Below are 27,394 nucleotides of genomic sequence, written 5' to 3' on the forward strand. Positions count from 1 at the left end.
ACATAAATTTACAATTAACAATAGTGATATTTAACGGTAAACCATAAACCGGGCCCTTAAATATACTGACTAAAAATAAGGGCTTGTCTGTATTACACTGGTGCATGTAATGCTTGTCTAGAGTTAAACATTTCATAGGAAAATATTGCTTTTAAGTTCAAAAGGAAGGCTGTTTTGTCATTGTGACCATATTTTCTACATAACAGATTTCTATAAGAAGTGACCTGTGTGCCTCTTGTGCTCATCATCCTGTTTTTGCCATTTCTTTGATTTACATCAGTATCATCGGTGTCATTTTACAGTATTTGTCTCTGTTTTATTTAGTACTCGGTGGCCAAGAGTCTCGAGGGGTTCTGAGAAAAATCAGCGACATGCTGGAGGTGATCATGAAAAGGATGGATGCTTTGTCCAAACTGAGCAACACCACTGACACCCACAGGCTGGATGAGCTCAGCTCGGCCCTGGACAGGTACAGTACAAGACCAGACAGCATGCTGATGTCTTATAACAAAAGAATGTTCCCTTTGCATCTTACAGAGGTTTCAAAAAGATATGCCCATGCCTGTTAAAATCGTAGTCCTTTTCCACGATTGTAAAAGTGCAATTTTTACTAGCAATTAAATCATAAATCATCCATCTATTTTTTATATCTATATCATTGTCATGGTTGCAGGGGGCTGATGCACTGTCATCGCACGCTCTTGACAGGCTGGCATCACAGGGCAAACACATAAATAACCACGCATGCTCAAACTTGCTCTTGTGCAGCCAGGGAATCCAGAGAGTACCTCAATATGCAGACTGAGAACATGCAAACTCTACACAGAAATGCCCTAGCTGACTTTCAAACCATGACACCACCATGCAGCTGAAATCACAAAACAGAGATCAGAAAAAAAAAAGAAAGAAAAGTGAGTGCATACGTGTTGCACCTATCATTTTAGTTAGATATTTTTCACTTTGTGTTGCAAAACATGCTACATTAGTCCAATCTAAGTAAAGCTGGCCATGTATGAAGTTGTGTTGCATCTCTCTAGAGAGCCACAAAGAAGAAGAAGGAGGTGACATGTGTTAGAAGAAACTTCAGTCTTCTTCCTGGGCAGCTAGGCAAATGAAAGAGACTAACATATAAAAAAGAAAACAAATAGATATTTTAAGGAGCAGGTCTCTTGCTGGACAAGTTGAAGGTGCCACCATAAAGTTGTGGGCTCTGTGGTTTCCTTGGCAACAGACTTTCTCTCACTCTCACAGGTGCTTCAGGTTTATAGAGAAGAGACTCCCTCCTGTTTGTGCTTTTGCTGTTGATATCCTTCCTGGACATAACCTCCACTTCCTTTACAGCCTGTCTCCTTAAAATGAACTTCTGAAGAGTCTTCAGCATTACACACAGTGATATAAACAAATTTGAAAAGATATAAATAGAAATGATAGTTACAATTAACAATATCTAAAATAACTTTGCAGCAGCTGCTAAATGTAGATAATAAATAACACATTCACCTCATCTGACCAAACTTTTTATTTTTGAGAGGCCAGAGGCCTCTAATCCAGCTGGTGTTGTTCTCTGTCCATCACTCTTCATAATAACATTTCTGTACATACTGTAGTTGGACATAACAACTACATTTAAAATTTCTCTAAAATAGGCCCTGTAGATGCACGCCCAGCCTCATACATCTAACAATAATTTAATTAGCCTCTCACGGATTGAATTGGAAAAGTTACAGTGACAAAGGCCAAACAGTTTTACTTGGCAGAGAAAACATTTAACTCTGTATTGTTCAGAGTGAGATATTGGGTCATCATATAGGATTCTTCAATGTCAAAGCTTGTGTGTGTCTTCATGTGAGCATTTACCATTTTGCAATTAAATTGTGCTGATCTGCTGCACTGTAAAGCCAGTACTAACCTTCTGGCATGTGAAGGAAAAAGGTAGGATAAAATAGGGCTACAGGATTATGTTTAGATATGGAAATAAGCTCAGATGAATTGGTGTGTCCTGGGTCTCACACACTCACATGTGTTTTCACTCACTCTCATTTTCTTCAAATTATTTCAGCTTCTGACGAGTTTTAAGTTTCTGTGCATCTTGTTTTGAAAATGTCCCAAAACTTCTTGGAGCTCTTTGGTTTTTCGACAGTCTTCTTATTCCTCCAGGTCCTGATTTTGTTGATACATTCTCTTCATCTGTTTCATGATATTTGCTCTTCATAACATTTTGAAGAACTTTGAATTTTGATTTGAAGTTCTTGTTGACAAGTTTCCTGGTAGTCGCTCAGTTGTTTTTTGGTATAGTCCAGCAGTTCCTCCAAGGATGGAGCTGTGTCTATAGCAACTTGTTTTTTTTTCTTTTTTTGTTTTTTTTTAAGTTAATCCTAAATAACTTTACTTCCAAGATTTTGAATTCTTTCTGAATCTTTTGGAGACCTTGTTCTTTTTCTTGAAGGAGTTGTTCTTTCTTTGCAGAGGTTTGTTCACTGGCACACACATGCTCCTTGAAATGCGCAGTCAGTTTGTTCTGTCCTGTAATTTGTTTTCATTTTCTTTATTTGTTTTATGATTGAACTCTTCCAGAACATGTTGGAGTGGTTGAGTTTTGTCTTGAAGTTTCATGACAGCCATTTAACTCTTTTAGCATTTCTTTTAAGACTCAAGTTTGTATCTGCAGCCACTTGTTATCTATCTTCACCCCCTGTTTGACATCTTTCAACTCCTGCTGAGTTGTTTTTTAACATTGTCTGGAGAATTTCTAGATCTTTGCTCAGGGCCTCATTCTTACTTATCGGGACATCAGCATTTTGTTAGCTTCCATCGATTGGAAAATAGATTTGTTCTCTTTCAGCAGATTTTTCTGGCTGTTTGTTTTGACTCTGGTGAAATTCAATGTCTTATAAATCTGACAAGTTTTGTTTTCCAACAAACTGAAAGCTGCTGAGATGTTAAGTTCATCCTCACTGAGTATTTGATTTGCATTAGTGTTCCGGCTCAGATTTGTTTTGGTAGAGAATGAAAACGTGGCACTAGCAACCTGTCCAGGTGTAGCCACCTGTCCTCAGACAGCAGCTGGTTAGAGACTCTCTGCATTGGAGGTGGGAATAACCAATGGCTAGATGGAGGAATAAAAACTCAGTTAGTAAGAGTCACACACACTGAAAGAAAAAAAATCATCATTTACAATCCATCAGCTTGATGGTGAGTCTTTTTTTCCCAAATAAAAATGCCATATCAAAGTGCTATCATAACTGCATTTATATTGAGGATTATTCTTGAAAAAGACAGTCATGATAGTAGTTGAGCAGACCGCTCATCTAGAAGGTGCATCTGATCAAGGATTTCAAGAGATGTTCAAATAAGAAGAAAATAGATTTTATGGGAGGACACGGACAAATCTAAGATTAAAAAAAAAATGTGTTGAAGCAACAATATTATTATTCTTTTTTATTTTTATAATCAATATTAGGTTTAAATTGATCTGTCTTTCCAGGAGAGACCTTCAAATCAGGAGCTTATTCAGCCATTTATGGTCCACCTTTTACAATATTTTATTTTATTTTTACTGTTACAAATAATAACCTTAATTATTATTATTACTTTATTTACGCTGAAAAGTCAAAAATTTTATTCAGTTAATTGAATTGTAAAGAAAATTTCTAATTTGAAAAATCTGCTAGTTATATATTTTACCTTCGTTCTTCTTCAGTAAACCAGAAACAACATCTATGCTTTTCACTTATTAATATGAACATTTCCTCTTGTTGATCTAAAGGGAATAAAATGTGCAACTTATTGCTAGCAGACATTTATCTCTTAGACAGAATGTCACATTTAATAAATGCTGTTCTTTTTTTATTTAGAGCAAAAAAAATAATATCTACATTAAATTTATGTTTACAACAAAACAAGATGGAATTAAATCTTTTGGTATACAAACACATTGTCCCTGCATTGTATCATACTCGTGTATCTAGACACGTATCTTATTGTCTGCTGATGGGGATACAGATAATGTTACAGTTCGGATAACCACCCTCATTCAGTCTAGATTAAATTTTTCTTTTTCTGTGTTTAAATAGAGCTCTGCTGTAAATTAGAGCAGTCACAGATGGAGTTATTCTATTTTCATTAACCTTTAATCTCACCATAAAGCTGACTCCAGAATCAGACCCATGGCTAAATCTGCACCTAGTCACTGACCACACCATGCACACCACCTTAAACTGGAAAATACTGACACACACTAAGAAAAGATAAAGAGAAACACAAATGTATGCCAACAATAATGCCAGATATTTATACATAGAAAGTAAGGAGAGCTGTAAGGAGAAGAAGCCAGTATATTAGGCTGTCCCCCAGCAGTCTTACCCTATACCAGCGCGACATAAAGGGATGGCTAAGGTTTGTCAAGTCAGCCCTAAAAACTTGATCAAAGAGATTCTGCCTCCCATTCTACTTTTAGAAACTTTAGGAACCAACATAATACCTGCAGTCTGAAGTGCTCTGGAACTCTGGGATCCTTAAAATATAATGACAGTAAGTAACTAAGAGCTTCAGGCCCACAGATGAGGGGAAGAATTTTTTTTAATTTATTTTGAATTTATCAGGAAGCCATTGAAGGAAATTTCTAGACTACATGTTCTACCATGGTGACATTTAACAGTGTGCTGCTAGGTGGTAAGAATTGATCAAGCAGGTCTGATCATGCTGTTTTAATTTTTTAAATACAGTTGACTTTTTCTTAGTCGACCCCCCATCAAGCTATTTCTTTCTTTTTTTTTTCTTTTTTTTTAAATTCATGCTGGTTTGGAGCTTGCACTGCTTAAGTGGTTTCTCCAGATATATTGGACTCGTCTCTTCACAATGAGTATCCATGGCAATAGAAAAGCTTTTTGCCAGCAGGATACACTGATTAAGCTCTCCAAAACCAGATTAATGAGGGAAGTAGTACACCAAATCCTGCACAAGTTGAAGAAACAATGAGGAAGATGCACAGTAGGAGCAAGGCAAGCAGAGGAAATTCAAAATATTTATTTCACCCACTCTGATGAGAAATGTGATGTTGTTAGCTAACAAAATGGACGAGCTTACAAAGATACAATAGGATACAGAGAATACAGCATTATACATTTCACCAAGACATGGCTGCAGGTCACGACACTGATCTGGAGTCGCTGGAGGTTGATCGGAGAATTTTCCAGCACAAGCTGCTGAACATAATGGACTTTACATAACAAAGTTTTTACACCCTCTACACAAAACCGTAAAGAAACATGTTTTAAATTTTTCTTAGTTTGTATAATGAATTTTTGAATCAGTAAGGTTAGATTAAGACAATCTCATCTATATGTATGTTTTGCTAAACTATGCCAAACTAATCCTCTGTTTAACATGATTCCTTTTCAATTCCAAACTCATACAAACATTTGAATATTTGTCTTTTTATATCAGACTACACACAGCACTGGATTTGACCTGCCCATGTGCTTCTTTGTCATGTTGTACATCTGCTGTATTTGCAAAAGCAAACATGTGGCTACACATGTGGGTACCCATTGTGTGACCTCACCATCCACATAGAGAAAACCTCCCTTCTACCCCAAAGTCACCCATTCATATGCATTGATACACAAACACACAGAAGCAATGATAAATGCTGCCTCCCTTACATCAGACTGCTTGAACTGCATGCAGCTACGAGCCACAGCTCCATTCATTTTCATGAATTTTCCAGTTTTACATATTCAGAGCTGTTTAATGAGCAATATAAATTCCAGATATATCTCTATACAAGAGTGCTTATTAAAATAATTCATTTAAGTGTAAGGTTTCATGTAAAACAGCAATCAGTAGCAGTACAGTTGTTCCATCATTGGAAATTAGGTTATCATAATGCAGGCTGCAGCCATCATTAAAGTGCTGCTGATCTGGAGAAGTTTGTCAGGATTTACTCTTTCAGGAAGTAGATTTATAGCTGTACTGCAAAATATTCCCTCCAAATTACACGCAATGAGTAAAGTACTGAGTAAGTTTAAAAAAATTACTGTGTAGTAATCCATTTGAAAGTTATACCACTGAGACCTGTTTTTGAAAGTATTAGTTTTTAAAAAATTTTAATCAGGCAAAGTTGCCAAACATGTTGTTTTAGCTTGTAAAATGTCAACATCGATTTTCTTCTGTCGATGAAGATGAAGATGGAAGATGGAAGATGGAAAGCTGTGTGCCAAGAGCTTGATCAATTAGTCAACTAATAACAAAAAATAGAAAAAAATTCAACACATGAAGAAGATTTTATAACAGTTTGACATTTAAAAAGTATTTTTCTTATATTTGTATTTGCCTGAAACTATTTTAAACTTCTTGTCAGAGCTGTGGCAAAACAGGTTTTACTCCAGAATAATAAATGCTTTATTGCTTTTGCTCCTATAACAATCAAAACATGTCTATACTTTGAAAACATCTATTTTTCTGCACTTTAAGATCTATTATAACACAGAAAGATGAAATTTGTGAAGATGCTTTTCCTTGATGTGTGTTTGCACCTAGTAGAGCTGTTATTTTAATAGTGAATACTGCATGTGTAAAAGCAGAACTTACCATAACATTGGAATGTGCTGAATAAAGATCATTTACATGGTTGAAAACACATGTAACTGCCTATAATTTCTCTTTTACTCATTCTGTTGTGATTTGGGTCTTTATCCTCCTTTTTTTTTCTTTTGGACACTAGTAAAAACTTTTGTAGTGTAACATACCTTTTATCTTTGAATTCCTGTCAAGCATTCATCTCCTCAAGGAATACAAGCAGCCGAGAAACTCCACAGGATGTTAGAAACTCTGGGCAGACTGCTCATTTCCTTATTGGTTTGTTTTCAGTACTTATTAATAAAAGCCTGCACTGCATTCCCAAAGAGCTCTTTCTTCTCTGTCCATAGAACAGCATTCCAGGAAGACTGTAGCTTATCTATGAAAGTAATTACAAACATTAGTCTTGCCTTCTTGTGCCTTTACTGAAGTAGTGTTGTCCTTAATATATTTTTTTTTCCCATGGGGCCCTGATTGATTCAGAAAAACTAATTAAAATGCATCAAATGTGTGCCATTGTGTCTGAGGTACATTTTGTATTTGTAATGTTGTTTGTTCGTGTATAAAATACATTTTTGGCTGCTGTTTTATTAAAGTGCATTCATTTTCCAGGATCGGTTCATTTACGTGTTTCTGAATGTCATTTTTCTGTGTCAAAGTTCCAGATAATTGAATATTTCCCTTTATACTTTGTGATATGACACAGACTGTGAGAACCACTTGGGAATGAAAAGCTGTGATAAAATTTACATTTCAAACCCCAATTTTCTCTTTGTTCTATCCATTTTTCTTTCGCCACTTTTTCATTTTTATTATAAATGTTCGTTTATGATTATTTTGCCAACAGCTGTTAAGCCATAGAGGGCAAGTCCAGTCAAACATTTGCAAACATAGCTGTTTTCTGTTGTTCCTCAATGGACTGGAAAAAAAAAAAAAAAAAAAAAAAGAAAAACTAAATCTTCATAGTAAGGATTATCTGTACTACTGGAGAATGAACATTGTTTTCAGTTTCTCTTGAAGAGACCTGAATTGAAATTAAAATCTAATTTAAGTAGTTGTAATGTTTTGTTTGTAATGTGCATGATCAGGATTCAGCCCATAGGACTAGTGGAGCGGATCCAGGCCATAGCCCAGAACATGTCTGAAATGGCTGTGAGAGTGGAGCAGATCCTGCAGCGCAGCATGGCCGGCAATCGAAGTAAGTTTCAAAACACACACAGATGCACATGGACTACCTGCCCACAGCCCTTTCACACACACCTGGAGAATAGCAAACACTGCTGTGTGCTGTTCATCTTCAACACATCCAGACTCTCTGCTCATGCTCTGTTAGCCAAATCATCAAACCTGGATGCAGTTGCACTTTAATGCACCGTTAGTATCTTACATGTTGCTCTTTGATCATACAAAACATAATAGGCGTACTCAGAATATAACCTATTCAATCACTGGCATCAAGGTGGAAATGCTGTGGTGCAACACAAAACAGCGTCTCCTTTGTTGCTGCTGTATCATACAGTAAACAGCTACTGCAGGACTTTTAAACCACAATGATGAATTACAGCCTTGTTAATAGACTTGGGGTCTTGTCAGCTTTCTCTAATAGCCTTCATTCCTTTGTTACTTTTCCTGAGCACAGAATAAAAATCAGTGTGATTCAGTTTGCAATTCAATTCTCCTCTCTGTATCTCCTCTGTGCACTTGACTGAACACAGTTTTTACGAAGTTTCATTAAAATATGCCTTTTTTCCTGTTGTCAAAATGTCTGGTAGAATTGAAATAGAAGTAAGGCAGATATGAACCTGAATAAGTTTTGACACTGGCAGGCTGAAGCACATGGCGAGAGGTCTGTCATTATCATGCTAATCAAGCAAAATGGCTGGTAATTATTTGCCTCTGATTGTGCTCTTTGACGTTTGGCAGGATGCTGGTGTGGGAGCAGCAACTGCTCCTTTAATTAGACTTACTACTGCTGGGCTTCAAGAGGAAGAGAGAGAAAAGGAAGGAGGGTGCTAACTGAGTAACTGAAAGAGACAGGAAAGATGTAAAAAGAGGAAAGGGTGGCAGGAGTGAGGATGGTAAGATTATTATTTTTATGATTCGCACTAATGCAGTCTATGTATAGTAAATCCAGTGAGTGGGCTAGAACAGACTTGGCCATTCAGTGGGAGAGACTGGGCTTTTACATGAGCTTGTTATCTGGTACTGCTCGCTACTTTATTTTTGTTTAGCTCAAAGCTGAGATATACTGTAGGGCTAAATTGAAAAGCCTAGAGGAAACACTAAAGAGCATAGATTGGTGGCCTGCAATATGTAAAATGTGTCATGTTTAGTCAAAGTCAAAGTCAGCTTTATTGTCAATTCTGCAACATGTACTGGACAAACAGAAAATTCAAATGCTGGTTCTCTCAAACCTTGGTGCATAAAATACAAGAATGTAAGCCAATAAACAAAACAAACAAAACAAGTACTATCACTATGTAAATAAAACACGATAATAAATAGATGAGGCAAATTACAGTCAGTGCAATATATGTTTATGGTTTTAGTGCAAAAATAAAAAAAAGAAAACTGAGTTAGCTCATGGTCTGGTTAAAGTGATTAAAGTGGCTACATGCTTGTTGCTGAGGGTGTTAATGTGGGGGGTGTAAAATGGGGGGTGTCAGAGTTCAGTGCATATGTGTGTCTGGAAGGGAGCAGAGCAGGAAGAGAGTTCAGCATCCTGAAGCTGTCCCTCAGTCTGCTGGACCTGGCCCACAGGCTCTGCAGTTTCCTTCCTGATGACAGCAAACTGAAGAAGCTGTGTAACAGGAGGGTGGGGTCTCTTGTGATGCAGAGGGCTTTGAGGGTGAGGCGAGAGGTGTGGATGTTTTGCAGAGAGGGGATAGAGGCACCGACAATCTTCTCAGCTACTTTCACAATGCGTTGGAGGGTCTTCCTGCAGGATGGGGAGCAGATGCTCTACCACACGGTGATGCTGCTGGTCAGGACACTCTCAATGGTGCCTCTGTAGAAGGTGCACATGATGGGGGGTGGGGCTCTAGCTTTCATCAATTTGCTGAGGAAGTAGAGGTGCTGGTTGGCTTTCTTGGCCAGTGATGTGGTGTTGATGGCGTCTAGATGTGTGAGGGCTGTGTGGAGGTCAGTGGAGATGGCATCATCAGTCGAGCGGTTCGACCGATATTCAAACTGAAAGGGGTCCAGGGAGGGTGGGAGGACAATTTGTGTTTCAACACTAGCCGTTCGAAGCACTTCATAAGATTTAAGATTTACCTAAACTTGGTTTCAGAGGATACACACTGTTATACAAAGTATTTAGGAGTGTTTTATTACTTTTTTAAATGAAAGACAAAAAGTTCAAGTCAGCTCAAACATTCAGACTTTGCATGAAGCAGAGCTCTAAAGCACCCTGCTGCTGTCAGTGATCCTTGAGCTGGTTTTATAAGACTGTGCATGAATTCACTGTGCATAATAAAGAAACTACACACTGGTTTAAAAGGTCTTGCATCTATAATGTTTGTCAAAGTAAAAAACCAATTCAAGATGTCGAGAAGTTACCTGTAGCATGTACCATATGTAATTACTTTGCAGGGGTGTTCCTATTTATGTAACTTATTTTTGAAGGACCTATAAATGGAGCCATTTTGAATATTTTATAGTCTTGACTAATTTTATTGGTGGGTTGATATGCAAATTAATGTTTTGTCTCTTGGTATTTATTGTAAAATGAATGTCAACTTATATGGGTTTGTCTTGTAGGAGGGGCTTCCAGTAAAAAGATGGAGTGGAAGCTCCTGCTGTGAGGTTAATTTTGCAGCTAAAAGCCTAATGTCTGACGTGGCATTGTCTTAGCTATTAAAAGACATTTTTGTAGTTTTGTTATTTTGTTGAGGTTTTTAACAATTTTTCTACAGAGTTATGCACTTTTTTGTTTCAAGTTTATTTATTGTACAATTTCATTCAGGAATAAAAGAACTTGGTTAAGGCGAGGTTCCAAAATACTCTATTTTTTTTTTAATTAAATTTGATAAAGGTATGTGGTTAATATTAGACTTGTTAATGTTAGTTACTATTAGCGCTTCACAGAAATTAGGAAAACATAATTACACTTTAAAATACTCATTTCCCATGTCACTATGGTGATATTTGTTTTCAGCTCAGAAAACTGTGTTTGTGTAAAATTAGGTGTTGTTTTGAAGGCTTCTTCAGCATGAAGTAGCTGAAAAGCTACATGAGGGATCCTTGTTTTCCAAAACACTCTTTAAAAAATTTGAAACCACAGAAAACAAACCTGTTTTCTTCTGATGAAGTAAAAAGTGTGACAATTTGACCATAGTTCCCATCACTTTGTGTGGAGAAAATCAGACACTAAACAGGGTTTTGGCAGCTTCCTTCTCTAGGGGTGTTTGTTTGAGATTTTCTAAAAAATTCCAACTATGCCGTTTTCATTCTTTGCTGATTCATGCTGGTTTATGTTGTGTGTAGTATTTTGTAAGCTTGGATAATGATCCTATATTTATTTATCTTTTCTTTCCAGTTAGGGATGGAGCCTTTGGGCAGTGTGAGATTCCCAAGGATCCTCGTTATCCGGATTGCAACAGTAAGATGGATGTAAGTATTTATGTTTCACTTTAGTGTAAACAGTTTTGCACAGATAGCAATCGTCCTTTTGACTTCTCTCAGCGACTCATCTTGGTGCAACCGCAACATAAATTTTGTAAGATAAGACAGTATGTAAGGTCTTTTCTACAAATTGAAGTGTCTGAGAAAAAATACTTGCAGCAAAGAAAAGCAGTATAAAGAGAGAAATGGCTGTAAAGGGATTACACACTGTATATTTTGTAGTACACAGTATGGAATACAGCTGAAAGGAAAAAATTAAAGCAGAAAAGCATACAAAATTGCAGCAGATCTAAACGGGGCTTTCTATTAACATGCATGGAAATATAGAATTTGTTCAACAGATCATTGTGGTTAAAAGATGTGCATTAAAGCTCTAACAGCTGTAGCTAAAAGATGTGCCGTGCCTAACACAGAGATGGAGAAAATGTGTTTTATTATTCTATTATTGGATAAAATAGGCTGTCATACCCTTGGTAACTTAATCTCATACATATTAATATGTACAGGTGGACAGATCTATGGAACAATGTTGTTGTTAACCTAAAACTCAAAAACGAAGCTAGCTGGCTTACATGTTCACATTTACAAGCATGGGGATACATAAAAAAAACTCTTAATTATTAGGGATCACACTGACATTTCTTAGATGACTGAGTCCTTCATTATAGGAGCCATTAAACTAATTACAGTAATTGAATTTGCATGAAATCCAAGACGAAGTCAAGACCAGATTTAGTTTGTTTATATCGTGATAATGAGTATTCACATGTTTGAGGCAACAGATTAGATCGTTTCTTTCCAGTGGATGCGTGCTCGTTGGACCTCGGACCCGTGTTATGCCTTTTATGGAGTTGACGGCTCTGATTGCTCCTTTCTCATCTACCTGAGTGAGGTTGAGTGGTTCTGCCCCCCACTGGCCTGGAGGAACCAAACTGCTACGCCCACACTGAAGCCTCTCCCTAAGAAGCAGGTAATGCAACACTGCTGCTCTATTATTTTTGCATTCACAATAACACAGCGAGCTGAAGAGGGAAATAGCAACAGAGCACAGAGCAACAGCGTCATTTGGAGGGAAGTCATTTGCTCACCAGTGCAGAGATATTAGTTTTAATCCCTGGAAAGCCCAAGCACTAAATACACAGTTGTTACCTTCCTGCAAGGAAGGATGATGTGCTATGCAATGAAGAAAAAGATGTGGGAGGAAAAAAAGGTGGTGCTTGCCAAGAAATTACCTAGCAAACGTTTCTGTTAAGGAGCCACACTTTCTTCTGTATTCTAAGAAGAGATTAAGGTATAAATATGAAATGATCTATGAATAAATTGGGGACAAAATATATCTAAAAAAAGTTTAATAAATAAAAGTGTGGTAAGCTGAAGGTTATTAGTGTTCTGAAGTTCAAAGGATTCATTGATCATATTCGTTGATCAACTGCATTCAGAAACATTTGAATATCAAGTTGTACATTTTCTATCTCTGTGTTGTCTGTCACCCACAGTTTCCACTGCTGTTTGCTTTTCTGCCTCATTTAATTTTGTATTTTCAGCATCAGCACATGATGCACTCAACTTACAGCTACTCCGCAAGGTCTACCCTGCCGTTCTCCTCTGTCTGCTCCCGTTTTTTCCCCCCAGAGTTATGTACAGCTGGCGTGATGGACCCTGACGTGAATTATCCCTGCAGCTTTGCCTTCTGCTCTAATTGCCAGCTTGTATTCAGGAGGACTAATTCCAAGACTTTCCTTAGCTTCTCTGCATCTTGCAGTGTGGTACACAAGTTGCTCTTGGGAGCAAAAATACATATGCAGCACTTTAGTATGTATAGCTTTGCATGTTGATCTTGTCTTTGGAAGAATTTCAATTTCCCTTGGTATATGTGCTTAACAGATATAGGCAGGCTTCACTCGAGGTTACAAGGTTTTTCACTGAGCATTCGCCACTGATTAATAATCACATACAGATATTGCGCTATGATGCAGTGATTACAGAGAGCAAAGAGGAGATGTAAAATGTGAGCTGACTGTTTATGAGGTAAGTCCAGAGTTTCCTCAGGCTACCAGTCAGAGAGGCCTTGCCCTAGGGTACTAGTAGATAACTCAATATGACAGGCTGTCTGCTCTCTATATACAGTTTGAACCACGTCCAATAAAAATAGTCCCCTCATAGAGAACACACTCATAATGTCTGCTTTTTCTTTTTATATATTTTAGTATTCCACTTGTTCTGCTTCAGGCCAAATTTAAATCCACATTTACCACTTAAACTACTTGGGGTAGCAGAGCTGTATTAAAGATGGACCTTTATATCTATTTCTCAATATTTTAATATTGTTTAATGTTTAATATTTTATATTTTTCTACAATCCTTTCATTTGAAATCTGGAACCATGCACATAAACACTTACGCCTCCTTCCCATATATGTGTGTTCAAATTTGAGTCAACTGTCTGTCCATTTATTGATATGGCAGTCCCAGTAATCTCTAACAGATGTCTTTCACAGACTTCTGTTTTTGTTTGCCTTTATTTGCTCTAAGTATACTGAATAAAATCGAATTTCACTCTGTGTTGGATAAATATGGACAAAAAGAATCTACTAGCTTAACAGTCAAATTGATCAAAACATACTAAACATATTCAGATAAAAAACTTATTTTTTATATATATATATATATGGCAAGGAAAACTGGAAGTAGTTATACCTCCAAATATAAATGGAAACAAGTTTAGAAGGTAAAACATGATTTTGTTAAATTCTAACAAGCCTGAAAGTCAATATACAGCCGGTACAAACACTTTTTTTCTTTAACACGGCATGAACCCTCTGAGACAAACTTTTTTGCAATTTCTTTAAGAAGTCTTCAGGAATTGTTCTCCAGGCTCCCTGAAGGACTTTGAGAGCTCCTCTTTGAATGTTGGCATTTTTTTGTTCTCTTCTCTGTCAACTCTATCAACACACCCCTTCTGTAATGTTGAGGTTTGAGCTCTGGGGAGGAGCCATCACTCCATCAGACCTGTTGGCATTGATTTTCAGTCCAGTACTTGTACCATTTGGCATACCTCAGCTTTTCTTCCTGTTTCCCTTCCTTAACAATTGATTCATGACAGCTGCTCTTCCACAGGGACCATTTCTGATGAGGCTTCAGTAAAGAGTATATGGTTCAACTGAAGGTTCAGATGGATCTGTCAGGTGCTGTGTAAGCCCTTTGCTGGATTTATCCCTTCTCTTTAAGAAAATCATTTTCAGATATTGTTCACAGGTTTTTTGATCTCCCACTTGTTTTGTTGTCCCCCGTTTGTTTAGTTTACTCAGAATTTCCTAATGACACAACATGCTGAGATATGCCAAATGTATATAAATAGTTCTATTTTGTCTCTGTTCATCTAATGAAATTCAAGAGCTTTCAAGGTCTGGGCTCAGGTATAGAAAAAGATACAGATAAAATAATAAATAAATGTTTCTTTACACCATTCAAACCATCATAAACACAATGCCAATGAATGCCGTTAAAGAAAAGATAGATCAAGGTAAAAAAAGAAATAAAAAGCACTCATATATATTATTTCTATTGCATCATCACCTTTCATTTCTGTTGAGGTTGTGATGTGCATGGTGGGTTCACTTTTAGCTCTGAGTTCACTATGGTAATGGTTTTAAGACTTATGTAATGGGCCTGTAGTGTTCTCTGGAAGGCGGCAGTCTAAACAGGGAAGAATAGTATAAGTATTTCAAGACATTATGTGCAGTTAGCGGGAGATGAAGATGCCTTCCAGAGTAGGTGGCTGTTGGTTTATGACGTTCTATGCGGTCTTTTTAAACCTATGCATCGACATTTATCTGCTGCAGAGTTGCTACACGCCACGCAGACTGCCACGTACGAAGACACTCTCAATGGAACGACACCAGGAATATTTTCAGGAATGACAGTTGCTTTTGTGCTTTCTTGACTAATGCTAAGGTGTTTGTTGTCCATAAGAAGTCAGTTGAAATGTGTGTACACAGGAATTGGAAGCTGGACAGTCTCTCTGCCCCCTCCCCATTTATGTACCATGGTAAATGGATATTCTGTCTTCTCTTAAAATGGATTATTTTTGTGTATTTCATATTGACAGCTTGTTTGTCAAGAAGTCAGTTTTCCACATGCAGATGCTGCACTGTGCTCTGAAATCAGACATTCTGGAGAAGTGTTTCTCAATCCATGTCCTCAGGACCCACTGTCCTGCATGTTTTAGAGGTAACGCTGCTGTAACACACCTCAATGAATGGCTCGTTAACAGGCTGTAAAGAACGTAATGAGGAAGTTCATTAATCTGAATCTGATGTGTTGGAGTAGGAACACATCTAAAACATGTAGTGGAGGGGATCCTGAGGACCTGGATTGAGAAACTGTAATGAAAAAAAGTCTGCTGGGTGGGGTGGTGTTAACATACAACTGTAGTTCGACCAACAGCAGCAGCAATGTGCTCCTCGTTGTTCCAGACGACGCAGTTCAATCTGAAGGCTAATGGAGAAGGTATCACCCATCGACCTGTTAGTTCTCTACACATTTTGTTTGACTCTCTTGTAGGAACAAAATTACAGTTTAATGTTTGTCAAACTGTTAATATCTTTGTTATTTTTTAGCTTCCAAATAAGGAATGGGAACAAACCGTGTCTGCTAGAAACAAAGTGCCCAGAGTTGCAACTGAAAATTGGCTCTTTGCTCTTTAATGCAGACATAACACTGGTTCATCCCTTGAGCTAAGTGTCCTTTTAATATTAGAATAATTCACAGGTCAGGGTTCTGTTGCTCAACAATGGAAAAGGCATTCAAAAGGTCAGGTACAAAGACCAGCCTGAAAATGAATTAGAGAGCAGCCATTGTCCGAAGAAAAAACTTTGAAAGATCTGAAGAGAACCGAAATAGCCTAACTATTTCTCAAGACAAGAAGGATCTGTCTGTAAAAAGTATATAAAAATAAGGTGGCATAGGACTTTTGTACTGTACTTTATTTAACCAACAGGTATTGAAATGATGGCCAAGTGTGTTTTAAAGTTCCCTAACAGTTGATGCATCTTTTAAAAACATCTTTCACAAAATTTATCGGGAAAATCAACCTCCTAACTTGATTAGCTCCTTCGGTGTTGTTGGTCTCTTTCAGTAATGTGCATACTCAATAAAATAGTCCAATTATCAGAAGGAATCCAAGCTTTGAAGCTATGCTACTTGCACAACTCTCGCTGCATCAGGAAGCATGCCATATTTTGTAGATAAAAAAAAAATTCCTTCAATTTTCCAACATCACGTTGTTCTCCAGTTTATCTGATGTGGAACTTGGAAAATTACAGCTATAAAATGGAGCGCAGTAAATGGGCGAATTACAACTGTAGGATAATAAAATGTCACCCTGAAAAGTGTTCAGTCCAGTTTTACAACATCATGATTATTTCATTTAATCAAATATATAAGAGTATTATTTTATTGCAGCTTTCCCTAATTATCAGGCATCTACATTATCATAAGAAGCATGTAGTTTTGGTTTATCTGACAATGTCAAATATCAGCCTTTTCTGTTGTATAATAGGATGTATTTTTTTTTTCAAGATTAAATTTTAACATCAGCTTGTGAGCAGACCATATCAGATCCTTTCCAGTGATTTTATCACTCTTGTCATCCAGGCTGTTTTCCAGTCAGACATTGGGTCTCTGCTGGAGCAGGTGGGCACTGAGAAGGAGTCTCTAAGCTTCATGAAGAGACGCATACGCAGGCTGGCAGCACAGTGGGCCTCTGCTGCTCGACGGCTGGATGACAAGCTCCACAGCCACTGGAGAGAGCAAAAAAGGGTAAATATGAGGAGCTTTCACACGCAGATATGCTTCTGCACACAGTGGGAGATGAAAGAATAACAAATCTGTGTTGTGGTTTCATTTTTTTCAAAGTGATTCTGTGTAAAAAAAAATGTATTTATTTATTTTTTTGGAACACTCCTAATTTGATGTAAATCCATCTGGTGGGTTATTAAAGAGAATAAAAGTAACTCTTAGTACAAAAATGTTTTCAAACACTTATGAAAAAGCCAGGCAATCCTTTAATGCCCTCAGGCTTGGCTCTACTAAGTTACCAGAACAGCTGTGACATTTTGTTGGACTAATATTTTCTCCTCTTATCTTTAGCAGCCTGGTGTGAATCACACTATGCTGAGTTAAAGCCGTTAGCAGATAATGACAGAGAGGAACCCCTCGCAGGCATTTATTGGCTTTAGTGCACTTTCACCACTGACATTTACACGGGACATTTCCTCCAAACGTCAAGAAAAGAGCTTCGCCTGCTGGAACACATGTCTGATGAAAAGACTGTGGTATTTGATCTTTCATTTTATGTTTTCATATCTCACAAGATGATATAACTTCTATGAAATTAACCTTGAAAAGTATTTTTGTTTAGAAAAAAAAACTTGGCTGCTTTGTATTTTTCCAATTATTCTCAGTTATGGTATAAAATAATGCTGCATTATGTGGAACACCCACACCATGAAGTTTCTTAACTTTCCTCTGGATTGCCTACGTTGGTATTTCTGTGGATGTTTGATATGTTGATGAGGCAGGGATCAGCATAAGTGGGGCGCATTGTCTACTGCAAACCTTTTAAAAAGCAACACTCCATTAAACAATAGACAGTAATTAAAAAGAAAAAAGAAAAAAAACTAAGACGATTTCTAGATATTTTCCCCAAGTCTCAGTTTGAACAGGTGTGTGCATGCATGAAATGCATTCAGAGTACGCTGCCATAACTGTTTCTCATCATGCTGTTTTGTAGCCCAATACAGAGGTCAGTTCCCAAAAATGTTTTTACTGAGAATTTGCAGAGAGCCCAGTTAAATCTCTGCAGTTGAAAAAGATTTAATATGCGAGCAATGAAAAGAATGTATTTGTAGAGTTTTGCAGCAAATAGAGCAACAATACCTTGCATACCTTTTGTGTTTTTGTGTATTTCAGTTAAATAACTAAGTTCACTCTCTTAATAGCTTGTTTTTTTTTTCATGTTTTTATAATGCGAGCTTCTTCTCCACCGTAGAAGTCGGCTTTGTTTGCTGTAAAAGACGTGTTTGGCAGTAATGGTTACTGTCCATTAGAACAACTCTGCAGGCTTTGCCTCCATTATTCAAACACTTGAGTGTTGTTGAGAAAACAAAAAGGGAGTGATATGTGTGGAAGAGAGTTTTCATAGAACATATCAGCCCATTCTGTCTCTGTCTGCTTTGGCATTCGTAGTTAGTTCCCAGCTTTTACTGAAAAATCCAGTCGTGGTGATGTGATGATGATGTGGTTGTGGAATGCAAAGACAATAATTTTCTTTTTTTTTTCTCTTGGGTGAAATAGGAAGGGTTTATGTTTTCCTTTTCTTTTTTTTTCTTGTGCTATCCACATTAATATTTGCTCTGTGAATAATCTTCCCAGTGTTCTCCAAGCATCTAAAGGAAGAAATGAATCTTTGATCATTTCTGGTTTTATTTGCATTCATTTGTTTAGCCTGCATTTGCAAAGTAATATAATCATTTATGCACAATGAATCAGACAAGTGCCTGCTGCACAGACTTTGAACATGAAGTTGCACCAGTCTTCCAGCTAGAAGCTCCCTCTTATCTTACCTGACACTTGGATACTTCGTGTCTTGCCCTCAAGCTTCATGACAGAGCGACAACACAGACATTCAGCGAGGAAAACATGCACCGCTGACATCGGTTTGCAGCCCAGAAAGCTAATTAACTGGTCAGCGGCAGCACATTGAACAGCATAGAAACTTAGCTGTAAATGTCACTTCAGTCCATTTAGACGCTGCACGGTGTGCTCTTTATTCCTCAGTATCACTGTCAACAGTAACACCACCTGTGACATGTGGGCAGAAGTGCAAGCTTGTTGACTTTGCTCTAATTCCTCTCCTGTTGCCTGTCTCATGTGAAGCACTTTTTTAACCACTGATATGGATTTTCCACTTCTCTAAACCTCAAATCTGAGATGCTTAACCAGACCCCTGAAAACCTACTAAACCCAACCAGCTTTGTTGTGTATAATCAAACCAAACGTTATTTCTAAAGCACTTTTCATGCCACAGGCAACACAAAGTGCTTTACATGATTAAAAACACTTATGCCTATAAAAAAAAATTAAACAAGCCTTTACATACATCAAATTAAATTAAATATTTCACACAGTCGTATCCACACACATGTATACACACACATCAAGCAAGACTTGAAACTTCAGTGATTTCTGATATTTGCCATTCAGAAAACTTGATAAAATTGCTACACAAATGATTTTAAAATGTCAGCGATGTGTGCAGTTAGAAATTAGCTACCGCACTTGAATTTTTGTTGTGTTGCAATTAAATAATAATAATGATTTTAACTTTTTTAATCCTGATTTGGGTAATTCAGCTGTGCATTTGACCCATCTGTAGATGTACCAGAAAGCAGTGGGCTGTTATGTTTTGGCATTCTCGGAACAGTTGAGGGGTTAAGGGCCTTGCTCAAGAGTCCATGATGGTTCACCTTTGTTGGGACTTGAAGCCAAGTTTGACAGACCCAAGCCTAACTCTGTAAACACTATTTGATGAATCAAATTCCTTTTTGTTTTAGGTCTTTTAAGACAAATGTACTGCAGGAGTAAAAAGGACAAAAAAAACAAAAAAAAAAAAACAAAACAAGTGGTGCCATCTGTTGAGAAATCTAATTTCATTAAATATTTAACAGCCCGGGAATTATATCCTTCCCCATCCGCAATTAAACTGCTCATGTATCATTCTGCATATCAATTAGCACTCCATGGGTCGATTTTTATTTCAGCTTTATGCACAGTTGATTGTATTTTCTAGGAGTTGCGTTGGTGTGAATGTGCTGTCAATCTGCTTTTTTTTTGCATTCATTAAATAGTCAATTATATCAAAAATCTGACATCACTGATCCATGCCAAATATCTGAATTTATTTATACATGAATCATTTGAACAGGCTGTAAAAAATTGCTCTTAGAACACCTCACTTATTCACCCAGCAGAGCTGGAGATTTTTTTGTATAAAAGTTGAAAAATGATAGAAAATAATAGCTTGTCCTCCACACACTGCACTGTTCAAATCTCTGCACACTGCATTGCTTTGACTTTACTTTTTTTTTTCCTTCTGCATTCAGATTCTAGTCCATGTTGGCTTTCTGACAGAGGAGTCTGGGGATGTTTTCAGTCCCAAGGTGCTGAAGGGGGGGTCCTCTGGGTGAGATGGTACAATGGGCCGACATTCTCACAGCTCTTCATGTGCTTGGACACAATGTCAAGATCTCAGTTTCTCTTAAGGAGCTGCATGGGTAAGCTAAGATTAGAACTGTTCCTCCGATTTTCATATTAACTTTACGATTTCCACATTATTTGTCATTGAAAGATCCTTTAACCATTCCCTTCAGCCTATGCACAGCCTGTAAATGTTTTGTTGCTCATCTCGGAGGCTCTGTAGGTGATCAGCAGCCTAACTGGACCACTGCTGCCCACACACTGTTTTCTTTGGCCACACACACACATACAAGGAGTCCACTGCAGAATGCTGTTTAAGCCTGAGGGCTCCTCTTAAGCTTCTGCACCTCCTTCCCGCTGCAGCTCACTGACCTCTTAGTGATAACAGGCTTGTCACCCATCATTACAAACACAAACCTTAATGCCAGTGGACATGCATACATATTTACTCAATGTGCTTCTTAGACTGACTAACAAAGCTGTTTTTTTCAAAGTAAAAAAAAGAGACTGTTGATTGTCACACTGAGAGACACCTTAAGAGGAGTTTATACTGTAGATGTGTCCAGTTCTGCCTTGGACATCATTCAGAGATGCACCAGCTTTATGCTGGCGGGTCAGGAAAATGGCCGTGTTCATAACACCATTTTCTTTCAATTCTATGTTTTTTCTTCCTTACCGATGACACTGGTGCAGACAAGCTGTTGATAATGTGCCCTGGTTATTGAGCACTTTATCCACTGCTGTAGGAAAGAGGCCCGGGCATTGATGAGTTAGTGCTGCCCTTTGATCTTAAATTTCAGGCTGTGAAGAAAAGCTGCTTTGATAAGACCGGCCTTGGGAGATCAGCGGGGTGGGGAAGTCTCAGTGGGAATGCTTCTGCCGGCCGTGCCATTATTTACCCCGCTAATTGGTGTCATGGTGTATTGAACCACTGCAGCCTGCTGCCTCCGTTGGGAGCAGCATAAAAAATGGTTAGAAAATAGTCGACTTGAAAGTGAGCGTCGCAAATCCACAGTGGCCAAGGTCGGGGTTAATCCTTTTAAAACACCTGAATATGTGTAGTTTGTAATTCCCTGTGTTTAATTTAAGTGTTTATGCTGCAAGAGAGTGAAATGCTTGGGATATTACTGTTGGGTGTTTATATAGGTGCTGCAGCATTGCATCAAAGCAGATATTGGATTCTGCTCATGAACAAATGAAATTTTCAGCCTCAGAGAAAATATAATGGATGGTTGAAACGGCCTCAAAATAATTTTCATCCGGCTCTGACCACATTCCAACACCAAAAGTACAACCCAGCATACATTTCCCTTTTTTTCTTTTCATGGCCTTCTTTGGCCATTTAATGGCAGATGCTATACATCCATAAATCTCTTTTCTGTGACTATTAATGAACAGAAAGAGAGAACATTTCTCTCCATCCTTACTCTGACTCTCCCACACACTATTAAACTGACAGATCGTTATGTGGGTTGTGCTCCCACAGATTCCCTCAGGCTTGTATCTATTTACATTTCCTACTTCTCCACCCAGGCTTTGGAAAGAAGTTTAATATCACTGCACGGCCTGCTGTGGTTCTTATGTAGACAGGGTTGTTGAGATGTTCAGCTTTCCCTCTGATAGACAGATTAGCCATGCTGGGAATTTAGTTACAGTGAGAGTCAAGCTGTTGCATTGCAGCACATAATTGCCTCTGATTGGCAACATTCGTTCTCTCAGGTGGTTTCACTTCATCACTTTGGCTGCCGTCTCCCGTCTGCTGTCCTGCTCAGGCAAAATCCTTTATCCACACATGTGACATCAGCCAGATTTCTTTTTTTTTTGGAAAATTGCTTGTTTATTCTGCCTGTAGATACTCCACTTGAAAGTATTTTTCATTTCTCCACTCTACAGATTGTTCTCAAGGGATTGTGCTGATCATGCCTTTTTATTTAATTAATAATTTTCTTAATTAATATGCTATCTCTTGGATCCCATCCATTTGAAATTACAACTAAGAACCAACTTGTAAATATAGTACAGAACATAGCTTTTCTCAAACAAATGTTGACAAAGTAGACGAAATGATGGTGAGTAACAACAGGTGTCATGTAATAAATGTAGAGTTTTATCGGGTAACAGCGATGTACGTCTTCTTTATCACTGATGTCAGTTATGTCCCTTAGTAGCACAAGAACCAATTTTCAGTGTGGCAGCATCAACGCTCCCATTTGATGGACTATGGTGGAATTATGTATGGTTATTAATGTTAGCGAGGGAACTCAGTAGCTACTCTGTGGATGGGTGGATTCCTCAGGGGGGATTTTCCTGTCAGAGCAGCAAAATAGCGAAAAAGCAAAAAAAAAAAAAAAAAAAAACTCTGGCAATAATATATGAACAAGAGCATGTGCCAAAATATTATGACAGCAGTGTAAGTCCGTGATGGACAGCAGCTTGCTCAATGACTTCTTTTTTCCCCACTGATATCAAACATCCCCAGGTTTTGAACAATGAAGGTTTCATGTTGAATGAATTGCTTAATCCTGCTATCATCTTTGACTATAATACTGCTCCACCAACCGACCAAGACACAGTATGAGACTCTCCTTTGCAAGATTGATGGAGATCAACTTATTGCAGACTGACTTGTCCTTCTGATCAGCTCCTTGGTCTTGTGAACATTAGTAGCTGGACAGTTATAATATAAATAAAATAACCAGTTGCTTGGATTTTGATTCCTGCCCATCACTCATAAATAGGCAAGGAAAGGCAGTTTATTTGTATAGCACATTTCATGTACAGGACAATTCAAAGTGCTTTACATAAAACAAAGACATTACAGATATTTAGAAATAGTAAAAGGCATCAACACATAATCAACACATAATCACAATAAAATAATAAATTACATTAAAATGATTAAAAGCAAGATAAGTTAAAAAAGTTACCGTGCAGATTTCATGCATAGGCGCATGAGAGAAGAAATGTTTTTAACCTGGATTTAAAAGTGTCTACATTTAGGGAAAGTTTAATCTCCACTGGCAGTTTGTTCCATTTGTTTGCAGCATAACAGCTAAATGCTGCTTCTCCATGTTTAGTCTGGACTCTGGTCTGGACTAGTTGACCAGAGTCTTTGGATCTAAGAGCTCTGCTAGGTTTATATTCTCTGAACATATCACAGATGTATTCTGGGTCTAAACCGTTCTGGGATTTGTAAACAAGCAGAAGGGTTTTAAAATCTATTCTGTGACTGACTGGAAGCCAGTGTAAAGATTTCAAAACTGGTGTGATGTGTTCACAGCAGCAGCGTTCTGGATGAGCTGCAGATGTTTAATGCTCTTTTTAGGAAGTCCTGCTAAAAGAACATTACAGTAATCCAGCCTACTGGAGATGAATGCATGGATGAGTTTCTCCTGGTCTCACCAGTTATCAGCAAAAGTTGCATCATAAATAAAACTGTGAACCTAGTAAACCTGCTAAACATCATTACTAGTGGTAGCATTATTTAGTTCTTAGCCAAACACACACACTTAATCTTTTAAAGGTTTAGTTAATCTGGTCACTGGCACATAGAGATGTCGAGAAGGTAAACTATCATCGTTCATGTGTTTGTTTATCATGAGTTAATTTGCAACACAGCTGGTTAAATCTGTCATGGAGCAATGTTGTGCCACAGCATCATAGAAAATGATAAAAAAGTACTTAGTTTGCCCTCGTTTATCTAAAAATAAATTTGACCTGAAACACACCCTTAAGATGAAAACAGGTGCAATCTGTAGAATTACTGGAATTGATGTAATGAAGTAAAGTGGCCTTGACATGATTTCTTGTCAGTAATACCGGCATTTGCCGACACTCAGGGTTGGAGGAGGGGGTGGGAGGTTTGGGGGGGTTACAGCCAACGACAGAGAGGCCAAGACAGCTGCCACTTCTGCTCGGGGATCTCCCCCCATCTCCTCCCCAGAGCGACAGAGGTAATTAGTCTGCAAGAGAGCGTGGCATCACAACACCTTAGGAGCAGGGAAATGGAGGGGGGGGAGAAAAAGAGACGGGAGACAGGTGCACACTGTCAGGGATTGAAACATCAACAAGCAGAGTAGAGAAGTAACGTAAGCACACACTTGCAGGTAATTGTGTTGTCATTCAGAAATAATCTGAGAAAAAACAATATTTCTATGCGTTTCCAAACAGATTCCCTATCCTCAAATGCAGCCAAAGCTTCTGGCACATCTCTCTCAGGATAATTCCACAATCTACTCAGACTCGGTTTGACTGAAATATTTTTTGACATGCTGCTTTTTTACTTAGCCTCTCCCATTTTTCCATGTTCTGGTTTGGTTTGCACAATGTGACTGCAACTTAGGCATTGTACTGAAGACATTTCTACAACATTTATGTCCACTGGGGATCTTGACAGAGCAAATTAACCGATTCGCCAGGTGATTTCCCCCCTTTTCCTTGCTGTAAATATAAAGACATGCCTGAATTGAAATGGTGAAATGATTTTAAAATAAATCAGACAGAGGGTCAAACGTGTACCTCATCCCTCCAGCCTATCCTGAAGTGTGTAGGCACCGTGACATGTACAAATAGAAACTTGAAATCAAAGCAGTTTCTGTTGTTCTTCAAAGCTCAATCACAGAGCCGTGTTATGCTGCCAGTCTCAGGTTGTGCCTCCTCGTAAGTGCTGATGCACTCGTAGCCCACAGCCTTCTGAGTAATGTTTCTGTAGTTTGAGATAAAAGCAAACAGCGGCATTGTTAAAAAGAGCCCGAGTGGGCCATTAGTGAGATAACATCTTAAGGATTTGTCTTCAGTCCAGGTTAGAGTGACTACAGTAAGTGAGGGTAAAATAGCAGTTAAATGTGGACAGTAAATATTAACTGTGTGTATTATTTTAGCTCTGTGTTTTATTTTTATGCTCTTACTGTGAAATGTAGGGTTTTTAATTAAAAACAAATCTCTGCACTTTTAATGTCTGTACACATCTAAACTTGTGTTTTTGCAGCACAAGAAGACTATTTATCACAGTTTAAAGAAATGAGGTCACCTTGTGATGCTGACAGCTCAAAACCAGCTTTAAAAATAGAGTGTAAGAGAGTAATAAGGATAAAACAAATTAGGGGGTGATTTTACACAGCAGGACTCTGTGGTGAGTACAAAAATATTGTTTAAAATCTAAATTTGGCCCTGGATATTTCTGTTAAAAGATGTGTACATTTACAAAGGTGTCCAACACCATTATTGTTTTCTAATGTAATTTCAGGAGCTGTTTTAATATCAAATTTCAGGAAAACTCTGCATGCTGAATTGGCACAGCAGTGGCCTCTGATTGCAACACTGACAACATCTGAGTTTTTCTCTTCACCTGCAATCTTCCCATCTCAAGTGGTCCATTAGCATGCCAGACTCCACACCCTCTGCAAGGCAGGCACTCCTAGCCGCTCATGTCATTCCTCTCACACCATGAATCCTCTCTCTCCAGCTGTCCTGCACCCCTCAAAATGCTCCAGCCAATTCCCCTCCCTGCTGGACAATTGTGCCCTTCTGTCAAGAAGTGATGCGGTGCCACTCTGCAGTCTCTTTTCTTCTTTTGTTTTTGTGGCTCTGTCTCTTTCACCAGACCGTTGACTTGCTCTGGTTTCCAGTCACCAGCTGTGAAACAGAGAAATTTTGCCCAGTGGTGGCTGTCAGGTGGAGTAAATTCATACAAGTCTTGCACCTTTTTTTTTCTTTTGTAGTATTTCTTGTGAGTCGTCTTCCTTTCATGAATATTTTTTTCTCTCATATCTGGGCATGTTGGTAAAACTTGATTTCACTTCATTCGCAAATAATTCACCTGTACAAGAATCATTAAAAAAAAAAATTCCTGGATCAAGAGATAGATCCAGATCACCCCCAAAATTGAATGACTTGTTCCTTATTCATTTCAGAGATTTCTTGAAAATATCATCAAAATCCATCCATCCCTTTTTGAGTTACAGACAGATAGACAAAAAGAAGGATGCTGAGGATCTCAGAGAAGCTGCTGCCCATCTGTCTAGGAAGTTTTTTTTTCTTTTTAAATGAAGCTCATCATATTAAAGTAAGAGAGATTATTCTTTAAAAAAAACCTGCAAGTCTTCAGGAGCTAATGCCTAACCGTAAGGTCAGAAAACCTGCTAAATCCTGGTTGAAACCACATCTTAGCTTCTGTGGGCCTCACTTAGCACGTTAAATGGGAAGGCTCTGATCTTTTTGGTGGCCTGGCCATATTTGCATAATCACTGTTCATTCGTGTTATTTACTGACCTGCATGCTGAGACGTCCCTATGTTGTGTTGTGGGTTTACTCATCAAAACTCGTTATGTTCATGTTATTCTTTGTGTTGCCGATGGTTTTGTTGTTGTGACTGATTTTTTTTAAATTTTCTTTTTTCTAAAGCTTGTCTGTCTTTTTATAGGTGCTTCTGGCCGTTTTGTTTTCTTAAAGATGTTGCAGATGTTTGTCTGTTTTCTGTGTTTTTCTTTTTTGGTCTTTTTTTTTAACAGCTGATGTTGTTACCTTATATCTGGTATATCCTTGTGTTTTTTTTTTTTTTTTTTCTCTCGTCTCTTTACTGTCTTTTCCTGTTTCATTTTCTTTATTGTTTTTACCCCAGTCCTTTGTCAGGTCCAGCATGTATATATATATATATTAAATCAGCAATAGACAAACTGAAAAATAAAGAAAAATACTTAAATTATCAAGAGAGGCCTTATATTCATATAGCTCTTCTTGGCAAAGCTATTTTATTGAGCACAACGCATGTTATGATGCTGGTCAGGACAAGTTAAAAAAACAAACAAACAAACAAAAACATATTATATGTTAAAGTTAATGTTAAATATTTGGATTCTGAATAACCAAATAAACTTTCAACATGTCCCATTGTTCCCACTGAAGTGTTGCAGGACCAATCAATACTCATGTCAGC

At 37.9% G+C, this 27,394-nt stretch overlaps 1 protein-coding gene across 1 annotated transcript in view; it reads left to right on the forward strand.

Annotated features, from left to right (window-relative positions):
• The window catches only part of LOC121634034 (alpha-1,6-mannosylglycoprotein 6-beta-N-acetylglucosaminyltransferase B), a 68,660-nt gene that overhangs the window by 16,326 nt on the left and 24,940 nt on the right, over positions 1 to 27,394 (forward strand). The window contains 7 exon segments of the mRNA XM_041976433.1: positions 325 to 469; positions 7,668 to 7,777; positions 11,117 to 11,190; positions 12,005 to 12,172; positions 16,858 to 17,022; positions 20,367 to 20,432; positions 20,434 to 20,537. Of these exon segments, the coding sequence (XP_041832367.1) occupies positions 325 to 469; positions 7,668 to 7,777; positions 11,117 to 11,190; positions 12,005 to 12,172; positions 16,858 to 17,022; positions 20,367 to 20,432; positions 20,434 to 20,537 (832 nt within the window).

Source organism: Melanotaenia boesemani, chromosome 2 (assembly GCF_017639745.1).
Source record: "Melanotaenia boesemani isolate fMelBoe1 chromosome 2, fMelBoe1.pri, whole genome shotgun sequence".
Classification (NCBI taxonomy): domain Eukaryota; kingdom Metazoa; phylum Chordata; class Actinopteri; order Atheriniformes; family Melanotaeniidae; genus Melanotaenia; species Melanotaenia boesemani.